Raw genomic sequence first — 26,423 nt, 5'->3', positions numbered from 1 at the left:
TGGGCCTGGGCTGACAAATGGGACTGGGGCTCTTTTCTCCATAGGACTGTTATCTTTAGATGTAATTTACTCTGTTTTCCTATCAGCATTATTGCCCAACACATTTAAAAATACAAGAAATAGAAACCCAGTATTGATTTTAAAGAATCGGCCTTTTTTGCAGGATTTAGTTAGCCCTGGGACTGTGAGAAATTATGAAGTCAATATATTTGATTATATAGGTATAGAAGATGTGTTAATACTTGGAGGCTTTTAATAACAGAGTTTGTGTTACCTGTGTTTCCCTAAAATTGGTTCTAGGGCAAGTTGGAAGACCGGAAGCCCCTGATGGTCTTGTTTGGGGATGTTGCCATGCATTATATACTCTCTGCTGCACAGTGAGTCTCTACTTTTCTCTGTGTTTTCTAATTTCGTTGTCATTTCTGTAGTTTATACCAATATATCTGAAGTTCTTATCTGAATGTTGGCAGTCAATTGACAGTGTTTTTAATTTGAAAGTCTGGCAATTTTAAAGGAACTTTCTAACTTTTTTAAAGACCTAACCTGGAGAGAAGTTGTGGCCGTTGACTCTATACCCAGTCACTTTCACAGTTTTCCCCATTCTTCCCAGACAGCTCATCTCCTTGATTCTGTCTGCTTCTGGTGATTCGCTAAGCCTCCTAGTAGTGCTGGTGCCTTGACCTGAGAATGCTCTGATGTTCTGGACCAGAGTCTGCTCCAGGGCCTGCCTTGACGGCAGGACTCCAGATGCTGCTCCTTCTTCTCCTGCTCAAAGTAATCAATGCCTGGAGTGCTGAGGCTCTAGGAGGCAGCAGGAGAGGAGCAGTGTGTTCGATGAGAAATGTATGCGTGGGACCTGCAGACACATTCTGTGTCCTAAAATACTGGCTTCCACTTACTTCCATTTTTAATTGCTTTGGAAAATATTTGAGCATTTCCTGATACGTGTTTCTTACCAGGAAGGCAGGTAGAACTGTACTACAAAGACGGTTCAGGGGCGCCTGGGTGGCACAGCGGTTAAGCGTCTGCCTTCGGCTCAGGGCGTGATCCCGGCGTTCTGGGATCAAGCCCCGCATCAGGCTCCTCTGCTATGAGCCTGCTTCTTCCTCTCCCACTCCCCCTGCTGTGTTCCCTCTCTCGCTGGCTGTCTCTATCTCTGTCGAATAAATAAATGAAATCTTTAAAAAAAAAAAAAAAAAAGACAGTTCAAGCTGTCACAGCATCTTTTTTTTTTTTTAATACTCTTCTCTTGGTCCCTAGTCCCGGGGACAAATGAAAAAGATGAGATGAGACACACATGTATTACTTAAAGTCTCTTGGTGTCCATTCCAACACAGCTTTTATGATGGCTTTCTTTTCTCTGGAGACTAGCTTTGTTTTTAAGGGATCCTTTTAATTAAATTCATAACATGTCTTTTGGGTGGCCACCGTAGTTAACTGTTCCCTAGGCTCATTTCTTAGTTCCGTAGAAACTGTGACTTTCACAGTGAGGTGTCCCATCTCCGTTCGTGTTACTTACTGGTACTGATTAATAAAGCAATGATTCGAACCCAGGCAGTCAGACTCGAGAGCCTGCACTAGAAACCATAATGCCGTATTGGCCCTCAGCATCACTAGAGCCGAGGTCTTGCTTACCCTGAGGCCATGCTTCTTACATTATACTCAGCTGTCTCGGGAACGCAGCTAACGTGGCTGCTGTCCACGATAGTTATTATTGAGTCTTACTAGCATGAATAGTCCTGTATCATTTCAGGTCAGGTTTTGCCACCAAGTAAGTTATAATTGTTTTTTAAGATTTTATTTATTTTTATGAGAGAGAGAGAGTGCATGCACGTGGGCGCTCACGCACCTGCACACAGAGGGAAGGGCAGAGAGAGCACGGGTGGGGTGGCGGGAGGAGTGGGGCAGGGGCAGAGGGAGAAGCAAGCAAGCTCCCCCTCTGAGAAGGGAGCCCAATGCAGAACTTGATCCCAGGACCTGGAGATCATGACCTGAGCTGAAGGCAGACACTTAACTGACTGAGCTACTCAGGTGCCCCCTTTTTAAAGAGTTATTTGGATTCTAAAATAGTAGCTAAGGAGTTAAGATCTGAGCTGAATGACTTCGAGAAGTGACACACAAAGTTATACTATTACTGCTTTTTTTTCCTAAGACTTCGTTTTTAAGAGCAATTTCAGATTCTCAACAAAATTCAGCAAAGATACAGAGCTTTCCCATGCCCCCCCCCCCACCTTGCATAGGCTCCCCCATTACCAATATCCCCAACCAGAGTGGTACGTTTGTTACAATTGATGATCTTATACTTACACATTATAATCATCCAAAGTCCATGGTTTACTTTAGGGTTCACTCTTGGTGTTGTACATTCTGTGGGTACATTCTGTGGGTTTCAACAAATGTGTAATAATATGTATCATTAGAGTATCTTACAGAGTATTTTCACTGCTGGAAAATCCTCTGTGCTCTGCCTTTTCATCTCTCCCCCCTACCCCAACTTCTGGCAACAACTGATCTGATCTTTTTACTTTCTCCGGAGTTTTTTGCCTTTTCCAGGATGTCATATAGTTGGAATCATATAATATATAACCTTTTCAGATTGACTTCTTTTAGTTGGTAATATGCATTTAGAGTTTACCACGTGTTTTCATGGCCTTGACAGCTCATTCCTTGTTAGCAATGAATAAAATAGCCCATTGTCTGGATGTACCAGTTTATTCATTCACCTACCAGAAGACCTCTTGGTTGCTTCCAGATTTTGCCAGTTATGAGTAAAGCTGCAATAAACATCTAGGTTTAACATGGTATAAACACGCGGGTCTTTGTGTGAATGTATTTTCAGTTCTTTCGGGTAAATACTAAGAAGCATGATCGCTGGGTTATTTAAGACTATGCTTAGTTTTGTAAGAAACTCAGATTGTCTTCGAAGTGGCTGTATTGTTTTGCATTCTCACCGGCAATGAATGAGAGTCCCTCCACGTCCTTGGCAGCATTTGGTGTTGTACCAGTGGTCTAGATTTTGGCTGTTCCAATAGGTGTGAGTGGTATCTCATTTGAATTTGCAATTTCCTAATGGCATATGATGTGGAGCAGCTTTTCATAGGTTTATTTGTTGTCTGTATACCTTTGGTGAGACGTCTGTTAAGCTCTTTGGTCTATGTTTTGATCAGATTGTTTTCTTATTATTGAATTTTAAGAGTTCCTTATATATTTTGAGTAACAGTCCTTTTTTAGATGTGACTTTTGCAGATATTTTCTCCCAGTCTGTGGCTTGTCTTTTCTTTCTCTTGATTATTGCCCTTTTAATTTTGTCGGTGGCATAAGGAATTGTTACGTACTTTCCTACGCATCTCTCTTTAAGTCCTCCCTGGGTATCAAGGAATGCCTGTAAGTGTATGCACTGTTGTACGGAGTCATGCTCAGAGTTCACATTCTGAATCTAAAATGCTCAAGAACCATATAATGTGCAGAAGTAGAGTGCTTCTTTGGGGGATAAGATTGCATTGAACCCTGTTCCTCATTGATTCTTCAGTGTTTGATTTGAGGTTTTTTTGGTTTTTTAATTTTAATGATCAACAGAAATTTGAATGTTGAAGCATAGACCGCAGCTTCATTTGGTGGGAATCTTTTTGGTTCTCTTGATGTGCAAGTAATCACACTATTTTCTCATCTTACAGGACTGCTGATGGAGGAGGCTTGGTAGAAAAACATTATGTCTTCCTGAAGAGACTCTGTCAGGTGTTGTGTGCTCTGGGCAATCAGCTGTGTGCATTACTGGTGAGCACTTACTTTCTGGAGAGTTTCAGGGCCATTTGAGCAGAGCATTTAGAAAGTTATATTTGTATAATGAGTGAAACATGCCATTAATTTTAGCCTTGTGGAGCATTGCCCTACAGGTTATTTCATATGATTTTATAGATTAAGTTATTGTAACAGGGTTTGAATGATATAAATTTCTTTTAACAAGTCAGTTATTGATATTAACAGGAAACATCCACATCTGTTATTCCATAAAGTCAACAATGCTATTCTTGTGAATTTTGGTACTTAATAAGAACATCAGTTTGCTGAATGCATTACCCTTTAGAGCCCTATTAGATCATGAAATATTATGTGTTTGAATAAAGAACCCTTTTCCCAAATTTAAAGGATTGTGTTATTGATCATAAAAGAAAACTTTAGTGTGATTGACCTAAAAATACTTGTCTTTAGGGAAATATTTAATAACTCGTCTTACAAGTTGAGAGAGAGGACATTGGTACAGACATTTGCATCTGATATTAGGCCTTTTTATGGTGGTTTGACTGGTTAGAGAGGAATTGAGCTACAGACATATGATGTATACCGTCAAGTGGTTATTTAATAGATTTGGTCACAGAGATGTGAATAGACTAGGTGTGAAGAAATAATACAGATTTTTTCTTTCTGTGATTTCTGAAATGAATGCTCTTTTTCATTTTAGTATTTGACTACAGAATGAGTTTTAATGATGATGATTAAGGAGGTAAAGCACCTTTCCTCTTTTTAGCCCTTGAATTGATGCCTTCCTTAGGTCACAAGGAAGTATAAAGTCCTTTCAGAACTGAAATTTGTGAGGGTTTAAGTTCTGTACAGTTGACCCTTGAACAACACAGGTTTGAACTGCATGGGTCCACTTAGACACAGATATTTTTTGATAAATACGTGCAGTTCTGTAAATATATTTTTTCTTAGAATTATCTTAACATTTTTTTTTAGCTTCCTTTATTATAAGGACACAGCATATAATATATATACAAAATACGTGTTAATCAGTTTATGTTATCAGTAAGGCCTCCGGTCTATAGGAGGCTGTTAGTAGTTAAGTTTTGGGGGAGTGCAAAGATATATGTGGATTTTTGACCCTTAGCCCCCGTGTTCAAGAGTCAGCTGTGTTTGTTACCCTATTCCTCCCACTGTTCTCTTCCACCCTCCCATCAACGTCACTGATGTAGTGGTCTTTTTGTCCCTCAGGGTGTGGATTCTGATGTAGAAACACCAGCAAACTTTGGAAAATACCTGGAATCTTTTCTCGCTTTCACAACCCATCCAAGTCAGGTAAACTTTATGTAGGCAACGTCTGAAAATTTTTAGTTAGGTAAACCAAAATTAAGCACTATGGCTTGAAGTAATTAGCAGCTCGTGTATAAAATGTGACTCTTAAGGCTCTAAGAAATAACTATAGTGTGATTTCATTAAGAGAATTGTTGAGTCTTCTTCCTGAGCCAAGTTTTGCACCATCTAGGTCAGCAGCTTTTCCCCTCAGGTAATATTCTGCTCAATCCGATGCGAGGTGTGTCCCAGGTGAATTGCTACCAAAGGCATTTTAAATGCTAAAGTCTAATCGCTTGTGTTATAAAATTAATTTCACACATTTAAGGTTTTCCTTGTAATACCACCCTAAGATTCCCATATCCTTTTTTGCACTTAAAGTGGTAGAGGGGCCCCTGGGTGGCTCAGTCGGTAGAGCATGCGACTCTTGATCTCCAGGTTGTTCGAGCCCCATACTGGCTCATACATAGAGCTTATGTAGAGTAAAAAAGAAAAGAAGAAGAAAAAGTGGTAGAGCTCAGCTGACACTCCAGGAATTACACCTGACCCACAGTCTGTCTTATTAATATGTGGTCTATAACAGGTAGTCATTACTGATAGAGTACAATGTGAACAGTTTCGAAGTATTATAGAGATTTATTTCCATGAAAAAATATTGTTGATAATTGCTGGGCTATGTAGTAATCTTCGTTATATAAAATCCAAATCCTTAAACTGAGGTTTTTCCTTCTCCCCCCACCCCCTTTAGTTTCTACGCTCTTCAACTCAAATGACTTGGGGGGCCCTTTTCCGGCATGAGATCCTATCCCGTGACCCTTTGCTATTAGCAATAATACCAAAATATCTTCGTGCTTCTATGACTAACTTGGTCAAGGTAGGCAGTGGGAATCAAAATGTGGAATGGGGGGTACTTGGGTGGCATTGTTGGTTAAGCGTCTTGATTTCGGCTCAGGTCATGATCTTGGCGTTGTGTGATCGAACCCTGCATCAGGCTCTGCATTCAGCAGGGAGTCTGCTTGGGATTCTGTCTCTCCTTCTGCCCCTTCCCCTGCTCACTCACTCATTCTCTCAAATAAATCTTTAAAAAAAAGGGGGGGGGAATGTAGGTGAATACATGTAATAAGACTTAGATTGGCATTGCTGCCAGCCCATTTTGGTCACCAGTATCCCATCATTGGGCATATTATTCTCTTATTCACCAAGAAGAAAGCAGTCCAAACTTATTTTATCTACTTTTTCATATTATTGGAACCCTTCTATACAAAGTATTGGGCATTGGGCTAGGTGCTAGGAAGAAGGACAAGAGCAGTGACCCATGACCATGCAGTGGTATAATACTTTTCCCAGCCAAGATTCCAAGACGAAGTCCTATGTGATTGTTTCTGAAGGTCTAGTGAGGGTCTGAAGGTGAGTGAGAAGGGAGGACGGAAAGTGGAAGCAAATTGCTCACCACTTCAGTAGGATTGCTTGTGAATTCCCTGAGATCTGCTAAGGGCTCTTGCAGCTGACAGATGCTTGATTTGTAAAAATCAGAGAATGGGACCTATATAAGGGTCCTCTTATTTCCTCAGGGAATACACCGAGCACATGGCACCCTGTTCTCATCTACCATAATCTTCAGGACTTTTTGAGTGAAACATGCAGAGTTCCATGCTTTTTCCCAGGGTTCAGCATTGAAGGGGACAGATAGTTCTCAATTCTTTCTTGCTTATTGTATGCTGTATTAGCGCTTTGTTTTGGGACAGCTTTATACTCAGATACCCTAAACAAATTCTAGAATTTAATTCTCCCTGAGGAATCTGGAGGAGAGCATCAAATGAGTATTCTCTTTTCTACCACTCTCAGGATTATTGGAACTGGGAGAAAATTATGGACTTGGGATAGACCAGAAGCAGTTATTCATTATAAAAGATCTTATGCAAACCCTTAACTCTTCTTAAATTAGAAAGTGCTTGAGCTCCTAGAGAGTTTAAGCCTCTTTGGGTAGTTCTGTTTTTACCCCCTACCCCAATTATCTTTCTTTTTGCAGATGGGCTTTCCTTCTAAAACAGACAGCCCTAGCTGTGAATACTCTCGATTTGATTTTGATAGTGATGAGGACTTCAATGCTTTCTTCAACTGTAAGTGATAGTAGCCTGGAATTTCTCCTGTTCGTCTGAGAATGGCATCTAGCGTTACGAATCATGGTGCCTGACCCTTGGGGTTCTATATGAAAGGGCCCAGGATCTGGACAAACAGCCTGTTTAATCCCTAGTTTCACATTGCAGTGGGTACTGGGACTGTGCTCATTCCAGGCGTAGTATTCTCTCTCGCGTGGGCATTATGCGCACACACACAGCCTTTGGACTTGGATGTTTAGGCATAGTAACTATATATAAGGCACTTGAAGTTTTTTATACCTAGGATTAAATACTACCTTACCTTGCTGTCTTCCAAAATAAAGAGGAGAAACCCACATTCTGAAAACCTAATCTGTTCTGGGTTTTCTGTAGTCTGGCTGGTTCCCCCTTCTTTTTTTTTTTTTTTTTTTTAATAACAGCTTGATGAGATATAGTTCATTTACCATACAATTCACCCATTTATAGTATACAATTAAGTGGTTTTTTTGTATTTTTAGACTTGTGTGACTCTTGCCACAATTTGTGGACATTTTCATGACCCCAAGAATCCCTATGCCTGCTATCAGTCAGCCATTCCCAGTCCCCTCATCCTTCTCAGCTCCAGGCAACCAGTAATCCACTTTATGTTTCTACATTTCACCAATTCTGAACATTTCATATAAACAGATTGTAGAATACATGGTCTTTGTAACTGCCTTCTTTCACTTAGAGTTGTCTTTAAAATTCACCCATGTCGTGGCATCTGTCAGTACTTTGTTTCTTTTTATTGCCAATGTTTCATTGTGTGGGTGTACCAGATTTTATTCATCCATTTCATAAGTTGATGGATATTTGAGTTGTTTCTACTTCTTAGCTGTTAAGAATAATGCTGCTTTTGGGGCGCCTGGCTGGCTTAGTCGGTAGAGCATACAACTCTTGATCTTGGGGTCATGAGTTCAAGCCCCTCGTTGGGCCTAGAGCTTACCTTAAAAAAAAAAAAAAGGAATAATGCTGCTGTACCATTTGTGTACGAGTTGAATGGACGGACATGTTTTTATTTCTGTTGGGTGAGTGTTTATATTTGATCATACACTAATGTCATGTTTAATGTTTTTAGGAACCACCAGGCTGTTTTCCATAGCAGCCACACTGTTTTACATCTGTACCAACCTAATCTTTTATTAGTTCCAACAGAAATGGGAGACCACTTTTAGTTTGCCTCTTAGAGGATTACGCTGGTAGGGCGGCTTCCGGAGACAATTTACTTTTGAAAATTTCTGAATTTGTTAATCTTTATTGAACATTTGTTACATTCAGAGCATAAATCTGCAGAACAGAGTTTCTTTGAACACTTTCCTCCTGGGATGGATAAATAAATCACCATTAACTGTGTGCCTATTATCTGCGAGTTACTGATTTATGTCTTTCTCTTGGCAGCCTCCCGGGCCCAACAAGGAGAGGTAATGAGGTTAGCATGTCGTTTGGATCCTAAGACTAGCTTCCAGATGGCTGGGGAGTGGCTAAAGTATCAGCTGTCAACTTCTGTTGATACTGGATCCATGAACTGTAAGGTTTTTTTATTTCTTAACATTAGTGAAGTATTGTATCAAATATACATAGGAAATAAGCCTTGTAAGCCACACTTCAGAACAACATGCTAATAGTGTTCAAAAATAATCTGTTTAAATTAGCGTAAAGTCATGTCCCTGTCAGTCTTGCCTTCATTTTTCTTCCCTAACAGAATGAACCAGTTGCTCGTTGTTGATTTTATTATTTCACTGTAGGCACCATCTTACCAAATTGCATGTCTAGACTTTTTTTTAAAGCTTTTCTACCAAGTTCTTGCATAGAACCACTCCTAAACTTAAAAAGAATGCCTTGTTAGTCAGGCATAATAGCAGTACAGGGACCTTCCATATCTCAGCCACCTCAAAGCCTTTGGAAATGCCGCTTTATACAGTATCGGAGTGATACTTCTGTACCTAAACGCATAAGCCAGGTAACTTCTCTGTACGCCATGTCATCTGTCTATTGTCTTACTAATTAATGCATGCTGTGGATGACAGGATTTAATAAAACAGAAGAAGGTATAAGTCACTCCTTTAGAAAGGCTCCTTATATAGGTCAGTTCCCAGCTACACTAGTTACTTGGCATTCATGGGATTTAACATTTTGTTTTGGGTATTCATAACTGACTCAAAAGGTCCATGGTACCTGGTAATCTGAATGTTTGTGGAGGCCCACATATGTTGCACCAAGGTAAAGCTAGTAAATGGGAGCGCTATATGGAAGCAAGAAAAGTAATTCATCAATCTTTTTGCCTGTGCTTTGCTGTTTGAGTGATGTGCTTTGCTGATAATTATGCACTTGAAGGGTGGCACAATTCTCTAGAACTTTCAGTTGTCATGAGGCTACTGGATATGAAGCAGCATTTTGTATCTTATATCAGGTTTTTTTGTTTTTGTTTTAAGGATTCTTTATGGTCTCCAATATCTTAATTACTTAGATTTTCATGGATAGGTTTATAAAGGACAGGAATGGAGAGATTAATTGATATTTATCAATTGCCTGTGTTTTTGATGCTTACGTGTATATTCTCATTCAATATTCAAAATGGTTTTACAGGTAAGACTCACAGAGTGAATTCTGGCAGCTCATTGTTAGAGGTGGAGGCAGGATAGGCCCCTTCTCTACTTTTAGTTCTTTTCTTTCTCCAGGCTGAGAGGGATTAGATTATCCTGTTTCTTCAACTGTGAAATTAAGTGGTCTCTAAGTCCCCTTTGTCTCTCTGTGTCTTCTGTGTTCCTGCAATTGTGTGTGCATGCATGTGTTTGTGTGTGTGTGCGTGTGTTTATGTTTGTGTTTTAAAACCCTGTTCCCCTACAGCTGGAACTGGAGAAGGTGCCCTCTGCTCCATCTTCTCATCTTCATTCGTGCAGTGGGAAGCCATGACTTTTTTTTTGGAAAGTGTGGTCAACCAGATGTTTCGGACACTAGATAAAGAAGTAAGTAACTGCTTCCTGTGCTGATTGAGTAATGATTTTGTCTTTTTAAAACTGACAGAGGGATAGGAAAATCTGTGGATCTGCATCTCACAGAAGAGGAAATGGAGAATCAGAGAGGTTAAATAACTTACTCAAGTTCAGATTGCAGGTCTGACTCTAAACCTACAATGGTCAATATTCATTTTAAGGGGATAATAAGACAAGCCTGTTTGTATAGTGAAGTGCAGGTAGGATAGCTATTACAGGGAGGACAGCAGTGGTAATCTTGAGTTGGAAAATCTTTGGAGATGTTTGCCATTAAGCATCCTTTTCAGTTTATGGCAGATAGACCCCATATTCATGTTAGCTGATCTGTGTCCTCTTCCCTGAATAATCTGAATAAAGCGGTCTTGTTTTTGTATGCTTCATGTGACCTATCTACCCTTTCTCTTATCTACCTTAGATGCAGCTGTAATTAATTGGGTTAAAATCATTGGATCACTCATTTTAGGATAACATCTTAGTATATTCCAGGTTAGTTGTAGGAAAAATCTAAATCCCTTGAAGATAAGTGAGATACAGTGCTTTTTCTCACAAAAGGCATATTAACAAATTAGATCTTAGAGTCATAACATCACGTGCTTGTATATTGATTTGAGTTTGAAATGATGACATTTAGAGTTTGTTCCAAAATTTAGGTAGGAAATCCTACTTGGATCCTGCATTTTTTACTGAATGAGCCCTTTTTCAGGTTTAAGTGGGACTATCTAATCAAGAAAGCCCTTTATTGAATCAAGGGAAATAGCCCTGGGGTTTCCTTTCCTGGCATTTTTTAAGTTAGACAACTTGATAGATCCAGATATTTGGGTATGATCCTGCTGGAAAGCAAGATAATGAAATGGTCAGGATTTGTCAGGTATTTGTCTTTAAAATGTATGAAAGGACTGGCAGCATTGCGGGTGGAGGGTGCCTAGTTGGTTGTAGGCTGGACTGTAGGATACGTCCTTTAATATGATGGTATTTGGTCAAAATGCCAAATATTAGTTGGTCAGAAGGTACAAAAAGTTTGGATTGTGTATAAGAGAAAGATGTGGGGCTAGAGACAAAGCAAAGGTTACGTAACAATTAGAAACTGAGTAGGAGTCAGAATAATAGGTGGGGAGAAAAACAGTAGAACGAAACTCTTTTTGCCTCAGGAGAATCCTAGATGGTAGTATTTAGGCTTCTGTTAGTGACAGAATAAACGGTTTTTTTCTTCACCAAAATGAAATGGGTCAGAATGAAGCATTCCTAATCAAGAGAAGTGAGTTTTCGGCGATTGTATATATGATGAAGTTATTCACTACTTGTTAAGTTGTAACACTTTCTGTGTCCCGGGAATGTGCAAGTGACAGAGCTCAGCCGTCACATTCACACTTGCTGCTCTCAGTGTCTGACTCCGCACAGTTTTGTCCAGTCCAGTGGTCTTACACACTGCTCGCTTTGCGCTCTCAATGCCCACCCTCACTCAGGGCCTGTCCGCAGCTCAGCTGGTAGCCTGTGAAAGAGTTTGACCAAGACTGAAAGAGTTTGGGGTTTTTTTGTTTTTTTTTTTAAGATGTTATTTATTTGAGAGAGAGAGAGAGAAAGGACACAGAGAGGGAGAAGCAGGCTCCCCGCTCAGCAGGGAACCCGATGGCGGGGCTCGATCCCAGGACCCTGGGATCATGACCTGAGCCAAAGGCAGATGCTTAACTGACAGAGCCACCCAGGCGTCCCTAAAGATTTTATTTATTTATTTGAAAGAGAGCGAGAGAGCACGCTCGAGTGCGGGGAGGGGCAGAGGGACAAGCAGACTCCTTGATGAGCTTGGAGCCCAACACGGGGCTTGATCCCAGGACCCTGAGATTATGACCTGCGCTGAAGTCAGACACTTAACTGACTGAGCCACCCAGGTGCCGCTATATTACCTATTTATGAACCAAATCCTAAAGGAAATTTTACCAGAAGTCCTTATCAGCCCTGTCAACATCCTTTTCATTGTATTACAGGCGGTTCCTGTTAATGACGGAATAGAGCTGTTGCAAATGGTCCTGAACTTTGACACCAAGGATCCTCTCATCCTGTCCTGTGTCCTCACTAATGTCTCAGCACTCTTTCCATTTGTCACCTACAGACCAGAGTTCCTGCCCCAAGTCTTCTCTAAGGTAAGTTCCATCTCCTTTGTAAACTTTGTTTGGGTATTTTTGAACTAATTATTTTTTGTGATTGTTTCTGAGAGTCTTTGAGACAAGCTGATAAACAGTCATTTATTCATTCATCAAATATTCAGTACTTAATGTGGATCAGGCACCATGCTGGTAGAAAAGCCTTACTTACCCTTCAGGCGCTCTGTTTGGAAACAAAATCACATAAACAGTTGTATCCGGGTGGCGTTGGAATTAATAGACGCATATACTGAGAAGCGGAAAAGAATACCTCAAGAGGGTATCGGTGTGCTGTCAGTTTATTCGAAGGGGATTTTTGAGAAGGAATGGTTAGTGTGGACGGTTTTGGGGTTTCCAATTTAGGTGAGTAGTGGAGAACTACCTAAGTGAGAATAATGGGATTGGCAAGAATGAGGAAGGAGGGATGAGTTCAGTTTGGGAATACTATATTTGAAGTATATATTTATGTACAACATCTAGGAGAAGATACTTCACAATAAATTGGCTATTTGAGGTTTAAGGTCTAGAGTCTGGAAAATTACAATATTAAGGTGGCGTCATCATGGAAGTGCCTAGAGCAGAGGTGAGGCCCTAGGGAAGTGGGTGATATGTATGTAGAGTTGGACATGTGGCTCAAGCAGGGAACCCTGGGGATTATCATCATTGGGGGAAGAGGGGAAAGAAAGACAATTCCCCAAAGAAGGATAAAGATATAGCCAGCGAAATGAGAAAATGTTGCATTACAAAGGTCAGTAGAACTTCAAAAAGGTAACTCGTTTGTTGCAACAGAACTTCTTTCAGAACTGGGGAATATCTGTTGTGTTCCTTTTTTTCTTTTCTTTTTTGTTTTTAAGATTTTATTTGTTTACGAGAGAAAGAGAGCGCAGTGGGGAGGGAGAAGGAGACTGAGCAGGGGCCCTGATGAGGGGCTCCATCCCAGGACCCTGAGATCATGACCTATGCTGAAGGCAGATGCTTGACCAAGCGAGCCACCCAGGAGCCCCCCTCCATTAGGGTTCTTGATGAGACTTTTGTTAGAGTACAATTCCATCCTGGTGACTAGCGCTGTATTAGGTGAAAGAGTCCGTGAAAAGTTACACGGTGGAATCAGAGAGGGTATCACCATAGCTGAGTGCTTGGCTGATGGCTTGGATTGTTTGGGGACTCTGTGACCTCTACCTTTGTAGAATGTTTGATGGTAAAGTTGGGAATCTCAAGCCTCTTCCAGAGTTATCTGAGAAAAATGAGCATCTGAAACTTCCTAACACCAATTGAAAACCCTTTTGTTAGTATATCGTTTACCCTTCGAGATTTTGTTAGAAATTTTATGCTACTATTAAAAATACTTGATGCATTTGGTACTTACGAGTAAACTTTCCTTTCTTACCCTTAGCTATTTTCATCTGTCACTTTTGAAACCGTTGAAGAAAGTAAGGTAAGACCATTAATTCAACAAATCCTAACTTCCAGAGAGCAAAGGTAGGAATGCCTACCATCTAAATCTAGGGGCTTTTTTATAGGTAGAGGGGTTAGTAAAGGCAGGAGATGGTCCTGTGATACAGTGTTTTGTACCAGAGATACCCTGAGGCAAAAACAGTGAACGTGCAGATTCATGGTGACTATAAATGTCAGTCCATTAAACTCCCACATTGTGAAAACTGATTGTGAATTTGCCTCTGAAGGAAATATTTTGTGTGATTCTATGCAGCATCTGTAAATTTTACTAAAAGTGGCTCCAGGTTTGTTGAATGTGTCTTCCCAGGCCCCCAGAACCCGGGCAGTGAGGAATGTGAGGAGACATGCTTGTTCCTCCATCATCAAGACATGTCGTGACTACCCCCAGCTCGTACTGGTAAGTTGCTGAACTCCAACCAGGTAGCCACTGAGACCTGTTGAGTTTAGTTACATTCTTCTGTAAATCCAGCCCTAATTATACCTCACATAAAGAGAAAAGTAGGACATGTAGCTTTGCATCAAATAAGCATTCCTGAGTTGGTGCCTTTTTCCTCTCCACCATAGCAGTGGAATAAAAAATGCAGTATAATCCCTCAGAATGAGTAGTTCTTTTCCATGTAGATAACCAAGTTTTTCCCGTCAATGTACACATCTTTCCTGTGTGCCAAATGGTGTGCCTAATCTTGAGAGAAGCCAGATGCAAATCCCAACTTTTTGGAGGGTTTCTGTAGGTAATTCAGCACTATTCCAGATTAGAAATTAACCCAAAATTTCCTCTGTGAATACACAGCAGTTACATGTCTTCCTAACATACATAAACCAGGTAATCTTTGTCTGTGAATACTATAAAATTGAAATAGAAAAAAAGATCTGTTGTTTTCACAGTTGTGGTATGGGAAAGTACAATCACCCAAAATATCCAAGACAAGAACCACCTTCTGCCTAAATTGCCTTGCTTGTTCAGGCAAAAGAAGAATGTTATAACTAAATTACTAAGTGACAGTCTTATAGGCCTGACCTTCCTAGGAATGCCTTGATTCTCTCTCCACCTTCCTTGAGTGACCCACCTCTCCTTAAAAATCAAACCTTCACCATCTTCGGGTTTTTTTTCTTTGTAATCTGCAGCCCAATTTTGACATGCTTTATAACCATGTGAAGCAACTCCTCTCCAATGAGTTACTCTTGACACAAATGGAGAAGTGTGCCCTCATGGAAGCCCTGGTTCTCATTAGCAACCAATTCAAGAGCTACGAGCGTCAGAAGGTGTTCCTAGAGGAGCTGATGGCACCAGTGGCCAGCATCTGGCTTTCTGAAGACATGCACAGGTAGAGGGGAGCCTTCGCCCCAGAGCCTCACTGCACTGGAGCACCCGTTCTGTATTTGAGGAGCTATGGCCAGGGTGGCAGTGTCAGGATCTCAAGGTGTGATGGCCCCATCAGTGACATCCGAAGTTCTCCAAATTCAATCTTTTATTCTAGTCGCAGAAAATACCACCTTGAGTTCCGAGGTGTAGGGAAAGAAAGGAAAGAAATGAGTAAAGATGGGTAGTATGGTCGGGAGGCCACAGAGTACCTGCAGTGTGTACACTGCAGCACCTGCCCGTGCAGAGACGTGAGAACAGCCAGGAGGGCCCCACAAAGTAGGCGTCGCACAGACACTGTGCCCATGTAGCGTTCTCAAGCCTGCCTCCTTTTTGCTAATGACATTCAGAAGTGGGAAGAGAAGTTGCAGCCTTCAAATGACAGCTGACAGTATGATTAAATTCCTCTCACCATAACAACTGCTCTTTGGGTCCAAATAACCATAGCTTATTAGCTTTTGTGGAAGAAACCGTCTGTGCTTCAAATCACGGTGTGACTCGTCTTTCCCACTCCAACCTTCAGAGTGCTGTCAGATGTTGATGCTTTTATTGCCTATGTGGGCGCTGATCGGAAGAGCTGTGACCCAGGCCCGGAGGATCCCTGTGGTCTGAACCGCGCACGAGTGAGTAAGCCTCTCCTGGGAATGGGAAGCTGCAGTGGCCACAGGTAGGAGTAGGGTGTTACCATTTGTAGAGTCTCTTACAGATTTATGTTTTTGCTGTGTGCGTGAGAAATCTGGGAGTGTCCACTTACCTAAGTTTCTCCTTTCTTTTTTTCTTTAGTCTTGAATTCTTGAGTTAGTTCCCACAGCAGAGCAGATGGTTTTTTCTTTGAAGTCGTTATTTTGGCTTTAGGGGTCCCTAAGTAGCTCCGAAGACCAAAGATGTAATGAGGAATTGGGTCAGCAATGGGAGTCCTTCCTGCCACTGCTATCTGGCATATAGCATCCTAAAGGTGATCTGATTTGCAAACCTGAGGTTCTTCAGTTCTGTGCTATTCACAGAAGCATTTTTCCTGGCTCCAGTATGGCAAGTAGTAGGTTGGTTCAGAGTACCATAAGTGAGGATTAGGGCAAGAGCTGTCAGGGCCCAACCTGGAGGGTTCAAGGTCAGCCTAGAACAAGACGAAATGTTGGAGGTCTAAACACTTGGTTGTAAAGCCATATCTGGGCCACCTGTTAAACTGAAATCCTGCAAGAGGGTCACTGCAGCCCTGGGAAGGACAGCCTCATGTAAAGGAAACTTCTAGAATCTACCACTGGTTCTGAAGATGGCAATGAAAGGCCCGCTCTTAGACTGACCCTAAAAGAAGGGACAGGATGGGGCGGGGTCCTTTCCTTCTCTCTGGCCTCTGGTATCACATTTGCCGTAACCTTGCATATGTGTAATAACACTTGCTTTTTCTTTCTCTTTGTGTTTACCTTTTATTTTACGTTTTTCTGTAGATGAGCTTTTGTGTATATAGCATTCTGGGTGTTGTGAAACGAACTTGCTGGCCCACTGACCTAGAAGAGGCCAAAGCTGGGGGATTCGTGGTGGGTTATACGCCCAGTGGAAATCCAATCTTCCGTAACCCCTGCACGGAACAGATTCTGAAACTTCTTGACAATTTGCTTGCCCTTATAAGGTGAGTTGGAATAATGGTTTTTCTGTTTTATTTTTTTTACCTTAAACATCTCAAAAGCGTGATCTGTTTATATTTCTTCAGATCACGGTGGTTAGTAAATGAGGGATTAGTTCTTGTTTCTTTCTTGACTGGGGTCTCTAAAAATAACACAAGCCCTCACTTACATGTCTTGCGTTCCAAGGGAACACATGGCAGCCGATCCCAAAATGGCTTTTCTCACTTGAAGCCTCTTTTCTATGTTCCTCTCCTACTTCCTTACACTTATCCCTGCCTTTTACTTTAGGTTTTATTTGTCCAAATTTTTGCCACTAAAGTAGCTGTTCATTGGGAGCTTTCTTGGTGGTGCTTCCGAGTGGTATTCAAATGAGCTCATCTGAATAACGACTCTGCCCTCAAATGGACCAAACATGCAGTGGCTGATCATGCCCAAGGAAGGCAGGGCGCATGTTCCACCTTAGTTTCCTAGGTCTTAAATTCTCAAAGCTGAGTCCTCAGACCAGCAGCATCAGCAGTCATCTAAGAGCTTGTTTGAGATGCAGAATCGGGACCCCACCCCAGACATATTAAGTCCGAATCTGCATTTTAACAAGATCTCTGGCTAGTTTAAGCTTACATTAAAAGTTCAGAGTCCTTGTTACAAATCACATGAGCTAATGCATTCAAGTGGACGTGGGCCAAGCCTAGGCTTGTTGGTTACCTGAAGTATGTTTGATGATTCAGGGACACGCTACAGAGAAAAGTAGGCAGTGGCTAGCATTCAGTTCTCACTGGCCAAAGCGCAGTTCGATTCTTTTTTATTTCATTTAATTTTTTTTAAGGATTTTATTCATTTATTTTGAGAGAGTGAGAGAGAGAGCACACAAGCAGGAGGAGGGACAGAAAGAAAGGCAGACACAGCCTCTGTGTGGAGCAGGGAGCCCAGTGCGGGGCAAAGGCAGACGCTTAACTGACTGAGCCACCCAGGCGACCCTCGGTTCTTTTTTATGTCTCAGAGTATATCTGAGTTAACAGGTTAGAGCTCTGTTCCAGTGGTTTTGGCCTCTTACCCAGGGTGGAAGAGCAGCACCTCAACTGGGCGCACCAAATTACTCATGTCCCCGGGACGCTGTACTAGCAGCAGACTCCCTAGACCATAAGCTTAAGAATCAGAGGGTTTAAGTTAAGCTTGACCAAATTGGAGAGCTGGAGTGTCTGAAAGTGGTCATTAGGGATCTGTCTGTGGAAATAGGCCTTATTTTGTTCTGATTTCAAAAGGAAAAAAGACATTTCAGTAAAGAAGTATAGCTTTCGTATTGAGAGGGTAGTAAAATATTTAGTCAAGAAAAGGTTTGCTTCCATATTGATGTTTTGAAAACCGAAAGGTTCTTCTGTAGCTTAGAGAAGTGAAAGTGATGGAGTCAGGTAGCAACATCCTCATCAACTGGGTCTTTCTGGCTTGTGGCCAGAGTCCATGTGGTGGGAACCCAGACCTGGAAAGAAGGTTTATTCTTGTTTGGGAGAGACCACAAAAGTAGTATGATTGTCATCTTGATTCTTTTCGAAGGATTCAGTGTTTCTGGAAAACCCCAAAGTCAATCAGAAGATATTTTGAGAAATTTGACTCTTTGAGTAAAGTGCATCTGGAGCTATTAGGGTTTTGTCTTGTTTTTGTAGTAACTTATATCTTGAAGTATACTGTAAGGGCACAAATAGATCTAAGGTAAGGAAAGGACAGGAATTAAGAGGGCTTGTAGCTGAATTTTCACAAAGCAGACACATCCCTGCGATCAGCACCCAGACAACAAACAACCTTAGCAAACACCTCTTTTCAAGTCATAACCTGCCCCTCAGGGGTAACCACCATTCTGACCTTTCAACATTTTGCCCAGTTTTCTGAGTTTTGATAAATGGAGTCAGGAGCGTGTATCTTCGGGTCTGGCTTCTCCTGCTCAGCAGTGTTTGGGAGAGTCTGAGCTATTGCGTGGAGTTGTGGTTGGTTCATTCGCATTGCTGGCATGGCAGTCTGTTGTATAATTACCCTGTCACTTATTTATTCATTTAGAATTGGTGGACTTTTCGGTAGTTTCCAGCATTTTGCTGTTACAAATAGTGCAGTTGTGCTGCTGTTAGCATTCTTGTGAATGTCTTCTGGGGTATACGTCATTTCTGTTGGGTTGGAATAGAATCCTGTACGTAAGAGGAAAATTCCTGGTTCATAAGGTATGCATATTTTCCGTTCTCTAGGTAGAACCAAAGAGTTCCCTAAAGTGGTGTAGTATTTTACATTCCCACCAGTTGGGTATTGGAGCTGTGAGTTTTAACTCCTTGTCGATAGTCTGATAACACAAGCCATCTGTGGCTGGCTATCAAGCACTTGAAATGTGACTAGTCTGAATTGAGATAAGTTATAAAATACACACCAGATTTTGAAAACATAGTACAAAAAAGGAATATAAAATATCTTTTTAAAATATCTTAATAATTTTTTATATTGATGTTGAAATGATGTGGAGGTTTTTTTGGGTTTTTTGTTTTTGGTGCTTTGGGTAAATAGAATTAATCTGACCTGCTTCTTTTTGCTTTTTTAATTTGGCTGGCTAGAAAATTTTATTTTATTTATTTATTTGTTTTTTAAAAGATTTTATTAATTGAGAGGGAGAGAGAGAGCGCGCGCAAGCACGTGCACAGGAGCAGGGGGAGGGGCAAAGGGAGAAGCAGACTTCCTGCTGAGCAGGGAGTCTGATGTAGGACTTGATCCCAGGACCCGGAGCTCATGAAGGCAGACACTGAAGGCAGACGCTTAACCTACTGAGCCACCCAGGAGCCCCTGGCTAGAAAATTTTAATTGGCTTATGTGGCTTACATTATATTTCTGTTGGATAATGTTGTTCCTGATTGGTCAGATGGAGGACAGATGTGGGGAGCAGAACTCGGGTTCTTGGGATACCTGGGTGGCTCAGTCGTTAAGTGTCTGCCTTGCCTTCGGCTCAGGGCTTGATCCCGGCGTTCTGGAATCGAGCTCCGCATCAGGTTCCTCCTCTGGGAGCCTGCTTCTTCCTCTCCCACTCCCCCTGCTTGTGTTCCCTCTCTCTCTGGCTGTCTCTCCCTCTCTCTGTCAAATAAATAAATAAAAATCTTAAAAAAAAAAAAAGAAAAGAACTCGGGTTCTCAAAAGGTGCATTGTCGGTTTAGAATGATAACAGCTTTTCTGTTAACTTGAGGTTTGTTACCTTGTATCTATATGTTCTCTATATATTTTATTAAAATCTTTATATGTGTGAACTGTTGTTTAGCGTAGTGATTATAATCTTAGCCGATGATACTGAGAATATTTCACATAGGTTCAGATCATACAAAACTTAAAACTTTTATTACCTGGTTGTCTTTTTCTTTGCCAAGCAATAACTAGTTTTCTCTTAATGTGGAAGCCCAGAATCCTGGCTTCCAAGTGTGTCAGGAAAGGTGATATTTCAGGAACCTAAACATTTCTAGGGGGTGTAGATGTCCCTGCTATACGAGCACCTGACTGGAAATCAGAGATACCGAAGCAAAATATACTGAGTCCTCCTGCCACTGCTTGTGAGTTAGACATACAGCCCCCAGGATACCACCGTCTTCCTGAGCAGGAGAAGGGGAGACCATAAGGAATACAAGATTCTGTTGTAGTGTTGGGGATGTTTGACAACGGATGCATTGGTAATCTCTGTTTTTTAAATTATATCTTGAGGTCACAGTCACACTTAATTAAAGGATTAAAAAAGAAAAAGATAGCTTGTCTGTTCCCTGTCAGACTTAAGACTGAATTTCTTCCCAGGAAGAACTGATTTTATCAGCGATCACTTCATAGTATTAGCCATCTTCCCAAACCACCAATACAGACTTAAATTAGAAACTAAAAAGATGGCAAATCACAGTTTTCAAAGTAAGTAACACCTTTTACCAATTCTTGGGCTCCACACAGAAGTAGGTAAAGGCGAAGGCAGAGTTTCGGACGGCCTCGCAGAACAGGAGCGCACTGAATCCAGCGGCGTGGTGAAGCGCTTATGCGCCATGACGAGTGGGATTTCCCCCGGGGTTGTAAGAGTAGTTCAGCATACGAAAATAAACGATGTAATACTCCTCCATATTCATAGAACAAAGGAAAAAACCCACATGATCATCTTAATTGACACAGAAAAGGCATTTGACAAAATCTAAATTTCACACCCTTTGACGATGAGTGGAAGAGAAGTTGCTCAACATGATAAATGATTCTTATGAAAACTCCGTAGCTTATATCCTACTCTGGTGAAAGATGGAGAGCTTTCCTCCTATCATCAGGAACATGACAGGGATGCCCCCTTCCACTGCTGTTCGACATATTCAGCCATAAGAAGGAATGAAGTATTGTTAACGTGCTATAACGTAGGAGAAGCTCAAAACCATTATGCTAAGGGCAAGATGCCAGACACACAAGGCCGCATGTTGTATGACTCCACTTAGTGAGATATCCAGAGTAGATGAATCCATAGAGAGAGTAAATTGGTGGCTGCCAGGGGCTGGGGGAAGGGAGAAATGGAGATTAACCGCTACTACTTAACTGTTCCTACTTAATGGTTATGGGGAGGGGGGCGCAGAGGGTGTGACCTGCCCTTGGCCCCTATCATTCCTTGCTCTGAAACTTCCCTGAAGTTTCACATATTAAAAGTTGAGGGGCGCCTGGGTGGCTTAGTCAATTAATCATCTGCCTTCAGCTCAGGTCATGATCCCAAGGTCCTGGGATCAAGTCCCAAGGCGGGCTCCCTGCTCAGCGGGGAGTCAGCTGCTCCCTCTCCCCCAGCTTGTGTGCTTGCATGTGTGCACGCACACTCTCTCTTTCTCTGTCTCTCTCAAATAAATCTTTTGTTTTTTTAAAAGTTGAGCTGCTGGTTGCACAACATCATGACATCTTAAACAGTGCTGGATTGTATATACTTTTGTTTTAAGATTATTTGAGATTTTCTCAAATCTCAGCCATTTTCCAAGGTTGCTTTATTTTATTTTATTTTTATTTTATTTTTTTAAAAGATTTTATTTATTCAGCAGAGATAGAGACAGCCAGCGAGAGAGGGAACACAAGCAGGGGGAGTGGGAGAGGAAGAAGCAGGCTCATAGCGGAGGAGCCTGATGTGGGGCTCGATCCCATAACGTCGGGATCACGCCCTGAGCCGAAGGCAGACGCTTAACCGCTGTGCCACCCAGGCGCCCCTCTAAGGTTGCTTTATTTTAATACCAAAACTAGACTTAACATTTCTTCAGTAAACATCAGTTCTTAATGTAAAGCATTCTTTTAAGAACCACATGAAATCATTGCTCTGAAAACCCTTTGTAAGCCATAGGGTGGCAGGCAGGTCTTTGATGTCCGCATTAAATAACTTTCAGGAGCATTGAGAAGGGAGCAGTTAACTCTGATGGAGAGAATGGAGGGTCAGGTAACAATGGAGTTGAAGCCTGAAGGTTTAATGGGCAATTGAGGCAAAGAAGAGGAAAGGTGAGGGGAACAGCATGAGCAAAGGTGAGCAAGAGGATGGCACACTTAGAAACAAGGCGGCTGGTACGCACATGTGCACAGTGGGGTCATAGCCCTCCTCCTGTATCAAGGCAGGGCTAGAGAAGACTGCGTCCTAAGCTGTGGCCATGTGGTCATTCTTTAATTTATCGGAGTTTCCTGAGCCTGAGTGTGGCCTAGAGTCACTAAGCCGTGGGCATGGACACACAGTAATAGCATTGTTGAATTGCTGCTTGATGCACTGTGCTCCCAAGGCTGTGCTCATTTCCTGGAAGGGGGACTAACATAGAAGACTCTCCTTTTTTTTTTCTTTTTAAGATTTTATTTTTAAGTAATCCATATCTGATGTGGGGCTCGAACTTACAACCTCGAGATCAAGAGTCATAGGCACTACCGACTGAGCCCACCAGGCACCCCCAGAAAAGTGTCCATCTCAAAATCAGTGGCAACCACATGAGCTGCAGCTACTCAAGAAAGTAACAACCTTACTTGAGTTTCCTTTTTCTCACCTGTTACATGGGGAGAATAAAACTCACCAACCCCAGAAGATTGTTGTGAATGAGAGAAAACTTGGAGGGGTGCCTCGACAAGGCGTTGGTTCGTACCACATCCTCACGTTAGCAAACGCTTTATGTGGTAACAGAACATTCCAAAGCACTAGAACCCAGGTCAGGGAACTTAACACAGCCTTTTGGAATCTCAGTGGGCTGGGGGGAGGGCAGAGGAAGAGGGGGAGAGAGAGAATCTTTTTTTTTTTTTTTTTAATTACTCTATTCATTATTTGACAGAGCACAGGTAGGCAGAGCAGCAGGCAGAGGGAGATCAGGCTCGCTGGTGAGCAGAGAGCTGGACACGTGACTTCATCCCAGGACCCTGGGATCATGGCCTGAGCAGAAGGCAGACCCTTAACCAACTGAGCCACCCAGGTGCCAAGATGGAGAGAGAGAGAGAATCTTAAAGACCCTGAGATCATGACCTAAGCCAAAATTAAGAGTCAGATACCTAACCAACGGAACCACCCAGGCGCTCCTAAACAAAGACTTTTTTTTTAAAGGTTTTATTTATTAGAGCAAGAACACAAGTGGGGGGAGGGGCAGAAGGAGAGAGAGAGGCTCCCTGCTCGGGAGCCCAATCCAGGGCTCAATCCCAGGACCCTGGGATCATGACCTGAGCCTCAAGGCAGGCACTTAACCAACTGAGCCATCCAGGTGCCCCTGGACAAAGACTTTAAAACAGCGGTCTTTAAAGATGCTCAAAGAACTAAAGGAAGGTACGGAGAAAGTCAAGAAACCAATGTTAACAAAATGGAAATATCAATAAAGGAATAGAAAACCTAAAAGGAAACCAAAAAGAAATTCTTCAGCTGAAAAGTATAATAACTGAAATGAAAAATTCACTACAGGGATTCAAAGGCAGATTTCCACAGCAGAAGAGAGAAAGAGAAAGTTCCTGGCTGCCTCAGTCAGAGGAGCATGTGATTCTTGATCTTGGGGTTGTGAGTTCAAGCCCCCCATTGGGTATAGAGATTACTAAAAATAAATTAGTTTTTTAAAAAGTCAAGATGGGACAGTGGAAATTAATGAGGCTGAGGAACAGGCAAAAAAAGATGGAAGAGAAGGTAACACAGCCTAAGGCATACGTGGTCACTATCAAGCAGACGCTAATAAGAGTTGTGGGAGTGCACTGTTGTGGGAATATAAAATGGGACAGCTGCTGCAGAAAACAGTTGGACAGTTCCTCAAAAACCTAAACATAAAAATACGTGATCCAGCAGTTCCAGTTCTGGGTTCTCAAAAGAATTGAAAGGGCCTCAGAGAGTTATTTCTACACTCAAGTTCATAGCAACATTATTCATACTAGCTAAAACGTGGAAGCAGGGGCGCCTGGCTGGCTCAGTCAGTAGAGCATACGACTCTTGATCTCGGGGTTGTAAATTTGAGCCATACATTGGGTGTAGAGATTACTTAAAAATAAAATCTTAAAAAAAAAAGTGGAAGCAACCCAAGTGTCCATCGATGGACGAACATATTTACATACAGTAGAATATCTTTCAGCCTTTAAAAGGAAGAAAATTCTTCAATATGCCACACCATGGATGAACCTTGAGGACATTGTGCTATGTGATGTCAGCCGGTCACCGAAGGAGAGATCCTGTATGATTCTCCTTACACAAGATGCTGAATATGGTCAGAATCCGAAAGTTAGGAAGTATGGTGGTTGCCAGGAGCTGGGGGAGTGAGGAATGGGAAGATACTGTTTAATACATACAGAGTTTCAGTTTAATAAAACAAAAAATAGGGGGGTGGGTAGTGGTGATGGTTGCGCAACAGTCTTGAGTGTATTTAGTACCACTGAACTGTACACTTAAAAGTGATAAATTCTATGTTGCATGTATTTTACCACAATGGAAAAAACGGGGGGCATAAAGTCCTTTGGAAATATCGGTATAAGCGGGTCAGGCCACAAACCAGAAGACATTTGCAGCACGTAAGTTACAAAACACCAGTATCCAGCAATTCTGCGTGTTTCCACCATAGAGTAACTCACACATGCACACGAGAACTCTGCAGAAAAGCTCACTGCTAGGAGAGGAGACAGACTTATTAGCCCTCAGGGAGCTGGGGAGATAAACTAGAATTAATTAAGTGGCGTCCTAAAAGTTGAAATGGTTGTACTGAGCGTATATGGTTAGATTTAAAAAACAGTGTTGAATATTTTTTTAATTTCAATAAGCGTGGTCTAAAGTGATCTGTTGCAGCGTGCATCTTAAATACTTAACCTTTCTGGTGTCTCTTATATTTTCTAACTCTATGTTTGAAATGTTTTATAATTAACTTTTAAAATCAAAATAGGTAGTTCGGCTCTCTGACTATAGATTGTTCGGTGGTGCCACTGTCATGGGCAAAAGAGGGGCTGACAGCTGTGGATGGCAGGTAGCTCAGGTCCCTAGTCATTGCTCCTTAGTCCTACACAGCCAGCGACAGCTCAGGTAAGGCATTTTGGTCTTCTGTTGGGAGCTGTGACTGTTCTTCCAGGAGGCAGAAGCCAGTGTCAGAGCATCATAGGGTCCAGGCTCTTAGAATGAAGACCAGACATCTGAAAGTGGGGGCATTTCATTCCCTGCTCTGTTCCTGTCTGTGAAAGCACAGTGCCTCTGACCTTTCCTCCTGTCTCACCGGCAGTCTGCAAACTGGGAGTGCCCAGGCATTGTCTCAGGTTTAAAAGAATTTCCCTTTTGGGGCGCCTGCGTGGCTCAGTCAGTTGAGCCTCAGGTCACGATCTTCCGGTCACGATCCTCAGGGTCGTGGGATCGAGCCCTTCATTGGGTCATGATCCTCAGGGTCGTGGGATCGAGCCCTCCATTGGGTCATGATCCTCAGGGTCGTGGGATCGAGCCCTTCGTTGGGCCCTGCACTGGGTGTGGAGTCTGCTTGGGATTCTCTGTCTCCATGTCCCTCTGCCCCTCGCCCCACTCTCGTGCATGGCGTGTGCAGGCTCTCTCTCCCTCTCTTTAAGTCATTTTTTGTTGTTTTTTTTTTAAAGAATTTCCCTGTCTGGCTTTAGATTGTGATACTATCAGCCGTCTCAGGATTTGCTTCCCATCTTGATTGCATTTAGGTGTCGAATACTATATCGCCTAATAGTTTATTCCCGTGTCCGGGGAAGCATTTAGAAATTTGTACCTTATTTTCTTTCCCCCGCGGGGAGTAGTGTTGACCGGAAGATCCATCTGTGTGGATATGTAGTATCACTGAATTACAGGGTGAAACCCATTCTTTCTTTCTGCAGCAGACTAGGAAAAGCTCACATAGCGTCCTTGTTTCTTACAGAACTCACAATACTTTATATGCACCAGAAATGCTGGCCAAGATGTCAGAGCCTTTCACAAAGGCTCTGGATATGCTTGAAGCGGAGAAATCTGCGATTTTAGGTAGGAAATCTAACCTTTTCCTCGAAGTTTACCTTACCTCCAGTGGACTCCAGCAGCTTCCGCATGCCCGTGTCATCGTCCCCTCCTCCTCGCCCAGCACCCCGTCAGCCGCCCGTTTTTCTGCGGAGTTCCTGCAGGGTCTCTAGGACACGTGCACGTACTTGATTGTCTTGGGTCTTCAGAGGCAGTTGCTCCCCTCTGCCACCTT

At 42.2% G+C, this 26,423-nt stretch overlaps 1 protein-coding gene across 2 annotated transcripts in view; it reads left to right on the top strand.

Moving 5' to 3' along the window:
- The window catches only part of XPO5 (exportin 5), a 44,408-nt gene that overhangs the window by 8,668 nt on the left and 9,317 nt on the right, over positions 1 to 26,423 (top strand). For both annotated transcript variants that reach the window (XM_026507371.4, XM_026507370.4), the window contains 14 exons: positions 301 to 377; positions 3,675 to 3,774; positions 4,990 to 5,073; positions 5,816 to 5,941; positions 7,097 to 7,187; positions 8,604 to 8,732; positions 10,053 to 10,171; positions 12,181 to 12,336; positions 13,730 to 13,771; positions 14,099 to 14,188; positions 14,917 to 15,116; positions 15,675 to 15,774; positions 16,597 to 16,778; positions 26,115 to 26,215. In XM_026507371.4, coding sequence (XP_026363156.1) covers positions 301 to 377; positions 3,675 to 3,774; positions 4,990 to 5,073; positions 5,816 to 5,941; positions 7,097 to 7,187; positions 8,604 to 8,732; positions 10,053 to 10,171; positions 12,181 to 12,336; positions 13,730 to 13,771; positions 14,099 to 14,188; positions 14,917 to 15,116; positions 15,675 to 15,774; positions 16,597 to 16,778; positions 26,115 to 26,215 — 1,597 coding nt within the window. The remainder of the gene's footprint in view (positions 1 to 300; positions 378 to 3,674; positions 3,775 to 4,989; positions 5,074 to 5,815; positions 5,942 to 7,096; positions 7,188 to 8,603; positions 8,733 to 10,052; positions 10,172 to 12,180; positions 12,337 to 13,729; positions 13,772 to 14,098; positions 14,189 to 14,916; positions 15,117 to 15,674; positions 15,775 to 16,596; positions 16,779 to 26,114; positions 26,216 to 26,423) is intronic.

The sequence above is a fragment of the Ursus arctos genome, unplaced genomic scaffold, assembly GCF_023065955.2.
Source record: "Ursus arctos isolate Adak ecotype North America unplaced genomic scaffold, UrsArc2.0 scaffold_29, whole genome shotgun sequence".
Taxonomy (NCBI): Eukaryota; Metazoa; Chordata; class Mammalia; order Carnivora; family Ursidae; genus Ursus; species Ursus arctos.
Note: the sequence above shows the minus strand (reverse complement) of the source record. Positions and strands in the feature narration are given on the sequence as shown.